Source organism: Nannospalax galili, unplaced genomic scaffold (genome assembly GCF_000622305.1).
Source record: "Nannospalax galili isolate Female #2095 unplaced genomic scaffold, S.galili_v1.0 scaffold443, whole genome shotgun sequence".
In the NCBI taxonomy this organism is placed as follows: Eukaryota; Metazoa; Chordata; class Mammalia; order Rodentia; family Spalacidae; genus Nannospalax; species Nannospalax galili.
This window is the reverse complement of record NW_008352479.1, coordinates 2994495-3005779: the sequence shown is the minus strand read 5'-3', so window position 1 is coordinate 3005779 and position 11285 is coordinate 2994495. Positions and strand designations below refer to the sequence as shown.

Below are 11285 nucleotides of genomic sequence, written 5' to 3'. Positions count from 1 at the left end.
GGGGGCGGAGCTATTTATATGAAAACTCTGTTTTTTGTTCAATATCTGTAAATCTAAAACTGCTTCGAGAATAGCCCATTTTGAGCTGGGTGTAGTGGCTCATGCCTGCAATCCCAGTAGGTGTGAGGGGTGAAGGGGGTTTGTAGGAACGTCATTGCTAGTGTGAAGCTGGCCTGGGCTACATAGTGAGTTCCAGGCCAGCCTCCGCTACAGGGTGAGAATCTGTCTCAAAAAAACAGTAGAGGAGAGGAGGGGAGGGGAGAGGAAATGTTTTGTTTTTTAAGGAACACACTGCACCTATAGGCTCTCAGTTCAGGAAAACTTAGTGCCATGGGGTGCAGAGAGAGGCACCTACTCAAGACTCACGGGACCTTGGGCAAAGCAGGGCTCCAGAGACCCAGTGCATGGAGGATGGGACAAGTGTGAACAAAGTGTCACTCTTTGCACTAGGTTAAATCCTTCTTCTTCCTCCTCCGACACCCTCCCCCGCCGCCCTCGCCCCCCTTTCCCGCCGTGATGCTGGCCTGACTCTGGAGCCGAGGGAGAGAAAGAAGTAGGTGTCGCCAGAGGCCAAATGTTGAGTGGCAACTGCCAGAAGACAGAGCTGCCCGCGGGCCGGTATTCTAGTATCGCCCATTCAGGACCCACCCAATTCTAATTTGCTTCTCTGTTGCTGTGATAGAGAAACACTGACCAAACCAACTTGGGGAGGAAAGTGTTTATTTTATGTTACATCTCCCAGGTCACAGTTCATTACTGAGAGAACTCAGGGCAGGAACCTGGAGGCAGGAACTAAAGCATAGACCATGGAGGAACACTGCTTACTTACTGGCTTGCTTCTCTTGTCTGTGCATAGCGTGCTTTCTTTTTAAAAAAACATACATTTATTTATTTATTTATTTATATTTATTTGTCTTTTTGAGACAGGGTTTTCCTGTAGCCCCAGCTGCCCTGGGACTCACTATGTAGACCAGGCTGGCCTTGAACTCACAGAGAATCACCTGCCTCTGCCTCCCAAGTGCTGGGACTACAGGCATGTGCCACCATACCCTGCTGTTTATTTATTTTTAACATGTTTATGAGTGTATTGCCTGCATGTATGTAAGTGCATCCATGTCATGCAGTACCCACGGAGGTCAGAAGAGGGCATCAGATTCCCTGGAACTAGAGCTAAGGACAGTTGTTAGGTACCGTGTGGGTGCTAGAAACCAAATCCAAGTCCTCTGCAAGGGCGGCTAACCCTCTAAACCACTGAGCCATCTCTCCAGCCCCGCAGCCTGCTTTATTATACAACTTTAGACACCTGCCTAGGGTGACACCTCCCATAGTAGGCTGGACCCTTCCACATCATTTAGCAATCAAGAAAATACCCCACAGACATGGCCACAGTCAACCCGATGGAGGCCATTCCTCAACTGAGGCTCCTCTACCCAAGTGTGTCAAGTTGACCGCTAAAGCTATCCAGCATTCCCTGCCCAACCCCCCACCCCACCCCTGCTTTCCTTGCATATGAACTTCATAGATTGGTATAGTACATGTGTTAACCATGGATGGGAGTATGGAGGTCAGAGGACAACTTGCAGGGGACAGTTCTTTGCTTCTATCATGTGGGTCCTGGCAGTAAATGCCTTTACCCGCTAAGCTATCTCACTGGCCCCAGACTGGCTTCTGCACTTAACAATATACATTTAAGTTTGCTTCATGTCTTCTTGTGACTTGGTAGCTTATTTCTTTTCAATGCTGAATAATCACCGTTTGCATGAATGTACTTTTTTGTGTGTTCACCTATTGAAGGACTTCTTGATAGTTTCTGACTTGGGGCAACTATAAAGGAAATTGCTGCAGACATTTCACATGCAGTTTTGTAATATTCAACTTATTTGGATAAATATGGTCATTTGGTAAGACTATATTTAGATCTTAAAACTGTCAAATTGTCTTCCAAAGTGACTTTACCATTTAGTATTCTCATCAGTAATAAATGAGATTGCTTGGTGCTTCAGAACACTGGCCAGTGCCAGTGGCTAAAGTGCTTGCTGTCCAAGCAACAAGGACCTGAACTTGATCCCCAGAACCCACATAAAAAAGCCAGGCATGGCTGGACGTGATGGCGCACGCCTTTAATCCCAACAGTCTGGAGGCAGAGGCAGGTGGATCTTTGTGGGTTCAAGGCTAGCCTGGTCTACATAGTGAATTCCAGGACAGCTGGGGCTACAGGGAGACCCTGTCTAAAAAAGACAAGAAAAAAAAAAGGCCAGGGATGTTGGTGCATGCTTGTAATCCAGAAACTAGGCAGGCAGAGACAGGCAGATCTCCCACTGGCCAGGCAGCCTAGCCTACTTGGCAAAAGACGACATCTTTCAAAAAAAAATAAAATAGATGGTACCTTTGTAACAACACCCAAGCTTATCCTCTAAGCACCCTCACACACATGTATACCTGCACACACATGAAAATGCACCCACATAACACTGGAAGCATTGGTCTAGATGTCTACCTTTCTAAAAGGTATGTCTTGACTTGCATTTCCTAATGGACTAGGATATGGAAGATGTCATGTGTTTATCTGCTTTCAGCTTATCTTTTTGGAGGAGCTACTTCACATCTTTTGTCTCACTTGTCCCTCATTCTGGGAATGGAACTCTATACCTCACACATGCTGAGCAAAGGCTCCACTTCTGAGCCACACCTTCAGCAAGAGTTTGGTTTTTGTCATAATTACTGGGTTTTGCCATGCTGGGAACGGAACCCAGGGCCTCCTGCGTGTTTAATAAGTGCTATACCACTGCGCTGAACTCCTCATTCTTGCCTACTTTAACATAGTTTGTTTCTTTCTTAGTGTGCTTTAGCATTCTTTGTGTGTTTTGGCTACAGTCCTGTGTTGGAGATGTGCTGCAGATTTTCCTCCAGCCTGCAGCTTCTCTTTGTGTTCTCTTAACATTGTCTTTTGCAGAGCAGAAGATTTTAATTTATTTATTTTTATTTTATGTGTATGAGTGTATTGCCTGCATGTATGTGAGTATACCCGCATCATGCAATGCCTTAGGAGGTCAGAAAAGGACATCGGATCTCCTGGACCTAGAGTTAAGAATGCGGTTGTTAGCCGCCATATGGGTACTGGGATTCGAACCAGGGTCTTCCACAAGAGTAGCCAGCACCCTTAACCTCTGAACCATTTCTCCAGCCCCAAGAGCAGAAGATTTATAATGAAGTCCAGCTTGTCACTTCTTTCATGAATAGTACTTCTGGTGTTGTCTGCACAGCACCAAACCCGGGGTTACCTAGATTCTCTTATCTGCTAGAAATTTCAGAGTTTTGCATTTTACATTTAGGTATATAGTTCATTTTGAGTTAACTTTGTCACAAGTGTAAGGGATGTGTCTAGATTCATTTTTTGCACATGAATGTGCATTTGTTGAAAACTCCTTTCTCCACATACTGCCTTTACTCCCTTGATAAAGACTATATTACATGAATCTATTCCTGGCTCCCTGCTTGCTTCCATGTGCCTGCTCTCTCACCAGTAGAGTGAGAGAGCTGCCTTGCTAAGTGTAGCTTTTAGAGTGACTCTTGCAGTCTGGCAGTGTTCTTTTGAATATTATGTTGGTTGTCGTGGGTTTCTTGCCTCTCCTTGCACACTTCAGCATCCATTTGTCCATATCTATTTGTCACTGACCATAACATGTTAATTCTGCATATTTATTTGGGAAGAACTGACATCTGAACAATATTGGTCTTGTCACCATGAACATGAGGTAGCTATTTGTGTAGTGCTTTGATTTCTTTCATTGAGTACCTAGTTCTCTACATAAAGATCTTGAATGTATTTTGTGAACTGTGCTTATTTCAATTGTCTCAGTGTTGACATCAACGTTGCTGTGGGGTTTTTTTGTTTGTTTCAATTTTCAGTTGCTTGTTGCTGAACACAGTTAAGCATTAGACTTTTGTGTATTGACCTCATATCTTGTCACATTGCATAGCTCTGTGAGTTTATTCATTGATTCTTTGGGGATTTTTGTTTCTTTTTCAGTGCTGAGGATCAAACGCTGAGGGGTTCCCACATGTTACACATGCACTTTGCCACCGAACCATCCCCTCAGTCCCTCTTGAGGATCTCTGTGTGGACAGTTATATCACTTCTGACAATGCATTTTCCTTTTTATTTCCTAATTCATCTACATGGCGGTTCTCTTTCTTCTCTTACTCTTTTATCTAGAATTACCAGTCTGAGGCCGAATACGAACGGAGAGAAGGGATGTCTCTGTCTTGTTTCTCTTCTTAGGGGAAAGTTTAGTTTCTTATTATTAAGTATGACAGAGGCTAGAGAGATTTTTGCAGATATTTTTAATCAAGTTGAGGAGATTTCTCTTTTCCTCATTTTCTTAGAGTTTTAAAAATGGTACATTGATGAGGATTATATTTTTGTTGTACTTTTTCTGTATCTGTTAATATGACCATGTGATTTTTCTTCTTCACCTCTTTGTGTGATGGGTTACATGAATTGATTTCTAATGTTAAACCATCTTTGCATACTACAGTAACTTGATCACTATTCTTTTAATTAATTAATTAATTAAGCAAGTAAGTAGTACTGGGAATTGAACTCAAGGCTTGCTCACGCTATGTAAGTGCTCTACCACTGAGTTATGCCCCCATCCCTTTTTCTATTTTCTTTTTTGAGACAGAGTCACTAAGCTGCCCTGGCAAGCCTTGAACTCACTCTGCAGCCTTGAGAGAATTTGAACTTACAACCCCCCTTCCTCAGCCTCCTGAGTAACTGTAATTCGAGGCATTCACCACCAGATTGGTCTGCAATTCTTTTCTATCTTGTTAGGTTCAATTTGCTAATATTTTGTCATAGACTTTTACATCCATTTTCATGAGAGCTGTTGAGCTGTGGTCCTTTTATAATGCCTCTGTCTGGGGTATTAGGTTAATACTCCATTAGAGAATGAGCTAGGTATCCCCTCTGCTTCTCTTTTTGAACCATATTGCTGAGAATTGGTACCATTTGCTCCTGAAGTATTTGGCAGTGATTATCAGTGAAACCATCTGTGCCTCGGATTATTAATTGTTAGTTCTATTTATTTCATAGATATAAGCCTGTTTAGACAACCAGTGTTTCTTCACATTTTTTTTTTTTCGGTCTTTTTGAGACAGGCTCTCCCTGTAGCCCCTGCTGTCCTGGAACTCACTATGTAGACCAGGCCGGCCTTGAGCTCACAGAGATCCGCCTGCCTCTGCCTCCCAAGTGCTGGGATTAAAGGTGTGCACCACCACGTCTGGCCTCATTGACTTTCTTTTTTATCTCTCCATTTCAGTTTCATTGATTCCTGCCCTGATTTTTATTATTTATTTGTATAATTATTTGGAATTCAATTTGTCCTTTTTTCTAGTTTTCTTTCTTAAATTTTTTATTTTATTTATTATGTGTGTGTATGATGTGTATGTAGTGGGGGGTAGTGTAGGTGCAGGCATGCCATAGCACAGGTGTGGAGGTCAGAGAACAGTTTTTGGGAGTCAGTTCTTTCCTGTCACTGTGGGACTCATTGAGAGGACTGACAATTCTGTTTGGGATTGGGGTGAGCCTGAAACAGACATCTTGTGACAAACTCCTACTTTGAGATTAATAATGAAATTTGAAAGAGGGAATGGAAGGCAGTGTTGTTCTCTTTGGAGTGCTGAGGCTTAAGGTAAAGAAGATTTCTCTTTACCAGCTAAGTAAGCCCTTTCCTTGCCTGTGGGGAGAGAGAACATCAAGAGATGGGGTGGGGGGTGTTAAAAAGACCTTGATTCCAAAGAGGTCTTCCAGCTTAGCAGGTCAAAGCACCACACTTGGCTGGTTTCCTAAGCCCTGTAATGGAGCACCACAGAAGTGTAAGTCTGTAGAAAGATCCACTGGGCTGCATTCAGGATTTATGTGCTTTGCCGTATGTAAATTATACCTCAAATAAATTATTTGCTTTGGTTATATGTTTATTTATTTGGGGTTTTTTAAAAGACACAGTCACATGTAGCCCAGGCTAGCCTTGAACTCTTGATCCTCCTGCTGGGATTTGAAATGCTGGGATTGCAGGCATGTGCCACCATGCCCAGATCTGAATCTCAACTTTAAAAGAAGAAACGATGGGGCTGGAGAGATGGACTCAGCTGTTAAGAACACTGGCTGTTCTTGCAGAGGACCCACATGACAGATAACAACATTGTTCAGGGGATCTGACACCCTCTTCTGTCCTTCACGGGCACTGCATGACACAGGTATACTTACATACATGCATGCATACATAATACTCATGAATATAAATTAAAAATAAATAATTTTTTTAAAGGGTTAGGGTTAGGTTTCCAGATGCTGAAAGCAGGTTAATCTGGAGATATACCCAGACACCTTCCATTTTGGCAGCTCTTGGGGGATCTTGATGGTTAACCAGATTTGAAAACCACTAAGGAAAGGACCAGTCAAATGTATCAGACCAAGAGGAGTTTCCTGCTGCCTAGGGCTGGGGATAGCGTCTGCTCAGCCTTCACTTTGAGTTGATTGGAGGTGACTGACTTCCAATGACTGAGCCAAGTGAGGCCTCTGTGCTGGGTGCTCTTTGTGGAGTCAGCTTCTGGCTTCTTTTCTGACTCTAGGGCATGATGGCAGCAGATAAAGGCTCACCAGATACTCTGCGGCTCCAGTTCAAGGCCATGCAGGAACTGCAGCACAGAAGGTTACAGAAACAGATGGAGAAAAAGAAGGAGCTGAGCTGCGAAAGCAGAGCCGATGACCAGGAGGAGTTCACAGAAATCCCAGATGGCCTCAGCCTTCTCAACGACGCAGAGGACCAAAACTTGAAAAACATTTTTGAGAAGAGGTAAAAGCTGACTCTAGCGGCTGGCAGCCATGGCGGGAGGGGACGAGTGCAGCAGAGAAGCAGTTGCACATGAGGCAACCAGCTCAGTAGGGTGAATGTTTGTAAGCTGAAAGTGGATGTGGCACAGGTTGGTTGCCGAGGCCTCTTGCAGCTGCAGAGCTGTGTTCCTTGAATGTAATTCGATAAGATGTGTATTAAAGTCAGATGGAAAGACGGCAAACTCATCAAGGTTTGGTTTATTTGCCTGGATCTTCTTCTGTAGTCTCTTTCATGAAAACCTTGTCTCTAAGGAACAAGTTGGAATTGATGGTTTCTAGATTCCTCACATTCTACCTGGGGCCCTTACCTTGGCCAGTTTTCCTCCTTTGAGAGATATCTACATATAAAGACACCCTGCCCTAAAGACACTTGTGCAGGTTCTTTTTGTTTTTCCCTTTGGTGAAAAAGTTGAAAAATGTCCAGAATCAGAATCTTCCCGGGTGGTCTGGACTGGTCAGTGTCACAGATGCAGGAGACTCTACCACGTGTCAGAAGCAGGGTCTGTGCTGACACAATGCCTCCTGCTAGGCATGTACAAGGAGCACAGCAGTGAGAGCTGGCTTTTTGCTTTGGGTTGTGCCAGAATTGATCTCCAAAATTCTATCTTCAAACTCAACTTCTCATGGTTTCTCAATATTCCAAATGACCTACTTAAAAATGCCAACTGGGAAAATTTTTTTCTCAATAATTGAAAAAAAAAATCCTGTTGCTCCTAAATGAGCATGAGGCAGACCTGTTTGCATGGACCCAGCTGATGAGAATAAAGGATAGAACATTTGGGCCTTTGGTAGAGGAACAGCAGCTACTGCAGCAAAGCTTGTTCCCATGATTATTAGTTCTAAAATACCTACCCAGAGCTGTCTCTAGGGCATCTGTTCTGGGCCATATCAGTTTTTTTGTTTTTTTTCTCAGCACTGTGATCAACCTAAGGGAGGAGGGGCTTACATGGCTCACGGTTTGAGAGCATCATGTCAGGGATGGCAGGGGAGGGAATCCAGTATGTGGTAGTATGAGGCATCTGGTTAAATTGGTGGCAGGAAATAGAGAGCCTCAAGCCAGATCCAAGGCTGTGCTATAGTGCACAAGCCTTGCCCTTGTGGCCCTTCATCTGCCAGCTGAGCCTTATGTCCTCAAAACTCCACAACCTCCCATTGAAACACATGAGCCTGCAGAGGGCATTTTATATCCAGACTTTGACACATGTGCCTGACACAGAAACAATCACAAACCCATGAGGGTGGATTTCTTTTTTTTTTTTTTTTTTTTTTTTTTTTTGGTCTTTTTGAGACAGGGTCTCCCTGTAGCCCCAGCTGTCCTGGAACTCACTATATAGACCAGCCTGGCCTTGAACTCACAGAGATCCTCCTGCCTCCCGATTGCTGGAATTAAAGGCATGCACCGCCACACCTGGCTAGGGTGGATTTCTATAAAACAAAGTTGACATAAAACCCAAACAACTCACCTCAATTTTACTTAAGGCTTAGAATTCCTATTTGGCCTCATGGGGTGTGCGTGTGCGTGTGTGTGTGTGCGTGTGTGTGTGTGTGTGTGTGTGTGTGTGTTTTCTTTCTTCTCCTCCTTCCTTTCTTCTTCATCCTCCTTATCTAAACTTGTAAAATGCAGGTAAACTGACAAAAGGAAATGTAGCCTTAACTCTCACTGCATCTTACGTGTATTCATAAAGTTTCTGTAGTCTGTTCTAAACCCTCACAACACATGTTATGGTTTCTTCCTAACCAAGAAATAATTTCAGATTTTCTTCAAGTTCCAAATCTATGATGGCATTTGGGTTTCATTTTTAATTTTCTTTTGCTTTTTACTAGAGTCTTAGTTTCTATTTCTAATCTTTGTTGCTATATGTGGAGTTTGCCTTTTGATGCATGTTCCATGGAGACTTGAAATCAGTGGGGAGGATGACTCAATCGGCTCAGGTTGTTAAATGCCTGCCTTGTAAGCATAAGGACCTGAGAATCTATAGAATCTATGCAAAAATTCTGGGCATGGTGGTGAGCCCTTGTAAAGATGGAACTAGACAGATCCCTGGGGCTTGATGGCCAGCTAGGCTAGCCTAATTGGTGGGATCTAGGCCAATGAGAGACCCTGTCTCAAAAGAAGTAGATGGCATTCCTGAGGATGACACCCAATGTTGTCCTCCCTTCTCCATATACAGGCACACATGCATATGTGCACACCTGCACACATGAACATACACGAAAGAAACAAGTGATTTTTAAAAAACATTTCATTATTTTATTTGTATGAGTATGTTGTCTGCATGTATGTAAATGCATTCGTGTTGTGCAATGCCTGTGGAAGTCAGAAGAGGGTGTTGGATCCCCTAGAACTGAAGTTACAGATGGTTGTTAGCTGTCATGTGGGTGCTGGGAATTGAACCCAGGTCCTCTGCAAGAGTAGTCAGTGCTCTTAACCACTAAGCCATCTCTCCAGTCCCCATGATGGGTTTTATTTAGCCCTTTTGAAGCCAGTTCATAAACAATGCTGTCCAAACTTTCTTCCATGTTATCCACATTTAATCACCCAGCCCTTGAGGGCAGCACATTCAGATCTGTGAGCACTTCCCTTAGTTTCTTATTTTTACAAATGAGTTCTTGTTGACCTCTACAGTCCAATTCTGGTACTGCAAACCTAGGCAGGATGGGTGGCCCTGGACATTATGACCTTTGGAGAAGCAGCCAGTTCTCCTTTCCCTTGCAGGGTACTTGAAGATGAGATCCAGCAGCTTCGCGATGAGCTCAGGGAGACAGTCGATGAGAGCGGGCGGCTGCATAAGCTGCTGAAGGAAAGGGACTTTGAGATCAAACACCTCAAAAAGAAAATAGAAGAGGACAGATTTGCCTTCACAGGTAGCCCCACTGTTATGAAGTCCAGGTGGGTTGGCCCAGACGCCATGTGGTGGCCAGAGAGCAGCAGGTGTCCAGGAGACCAATCAAGGGGCATATGTAGTCAAATTTATCTACACATGGAAGAGAGTGGGCCTGGGAGATAAGCATACCAGGTGACAGGAACACAGGGAACAGTGGGGATGTTGAGGGCTGCAAGCAAGCACAAGGCAGCCAGGGTGAGTCATCTGGGTCTCTTGGCCAGGGTTCTCCTTCTCCGCACACTCTGGTCACTGGTTGGCAGGGTTATTTCTCCTTGGTGCTCTGGCTTGGATTGTGTCACAGATATAAAAATGGCTTAGTAGAGGCAGGTGCTGATGGAGCTGCAAACACCTGCTGTATGCTCCAAGAACAGACTCCAGCTCCTCTGTGAAAAGTTTCTGGGCCCCAGCTACCCTCAGCAGGTGCTAGGCTGACTCCAGTCCCGTAGGTCTGGGCTACACTTTGGCTCTTTTGGAGGCGATTTTGGCCTCAGAGGTGTGTTCAGACCTTGGTCCTGCAGATCTTGGAGTGACCTTGGCCCCGTGACTGTGGGCTAGGCATAGGCTCTGTGTTGATGCATCTGACCTTAGCCCTGCAGATTGGTAGGGACTCTGGTCCTGATGGTGCTGTGGTGCTACATATCACCGAACACCTCCCAGAAGGCTGTAAACAAACAGTTGATGCCACTGACCTTGGAGAGCAGTGGGGCTGATTCAGCGCCTGCCACAGTCCCTCCCTGCTCTCACAGACTGGCAAAGGCTTCACGAGCTGGTGCTGATTAAAAAGCAGGAGGAAATCATTATCCTCAAAGCCCTGGGTAGCTTGATGCACCCACCTGCTATTCTTTGGCTTTATCTGTCCAAAAACAAGGCTTTGGGCTATGAGTATAGACATTCAACCAGGCTTTGATTATGGGCTACTCAGGGGGTAGCTTGTGCTTTGTGGAGGCTGTAGAGAAGCCAGTGGGCTCCAGGGGGAGCAGGAGATCTATCTCTACCCAACAAGAAGGACTAGAGGCAGGGCCTGGGGTGCTCCCTCCTCTCCAGCCTATCCCCTTGTTCTGTCTCTGCCATCTGCCAACACACAGACTTGTGGGCAGCCTCATCTGACCTGCAGCCTTGATTCCCTGAGACTGCGTGATTCCAGTCCTCAGGAGGAAGTGACCGCTGTGGATTCCAGCCCCTTGCTTTGGAGAAAGAAGTCTGGCTGGCCCAAGTTTGTCTTCCTTCCTTCCTTCCTTCCTTCCTTCCTTCCTTCCTTCCTTCCTTCCTTCCTTCCTTCCTTCCTCCTTCCTTCCATCCTCCTTCCTTCCTTCCTCCTTCCTTCCTTCTTCCTTCCTTCCTTCCCTCCCTCCCTCCCTCCCTCTGTCCCTCCTTCCTTCCTTCCTTCTTTGCTTCCTTCTTTGCTTCCTCTTTTCCTCCCTCCCTCCCCTCCTTCCCTCCTCTCTATCCCTCCCTTTCTCTGTCCTTCCTCCCCTTCTCTTCCCTCCCTTCCTCCTTCTTCCCCT

General features: G+C 45.0%; 1 protein-coding gene across 7 annotated transcripts in view; it reads left to right on the top strand.

The window, feature by feature from the left end:
* The window catches only part of Ccdc13 (coiled-coil domain containing 13), a 53887-nt gene that overhangs the window by 482 nt on the left and 42120 nt on the right, over positions 1-11285 (top strand). For all 7 annotated transcript variants that reach the window (XM_008849467.1, XM_008849469.1, XM_008849468.1 and 4 more), the window contains exons 2-3: positions 6634-6857; positions 9612-9760. In XM_008849467.1, coding sequence (XP_008847689.1) covers positions 6637-6857; positions 9612-9760 — 370 coding nt within the window. In that variant the 5' untranslated portion in view covers positions 6634-6636. The remainder of the gene's footprint in view (positions 1-6633; positions 6858-9611; positions 9761-11285) is intronic.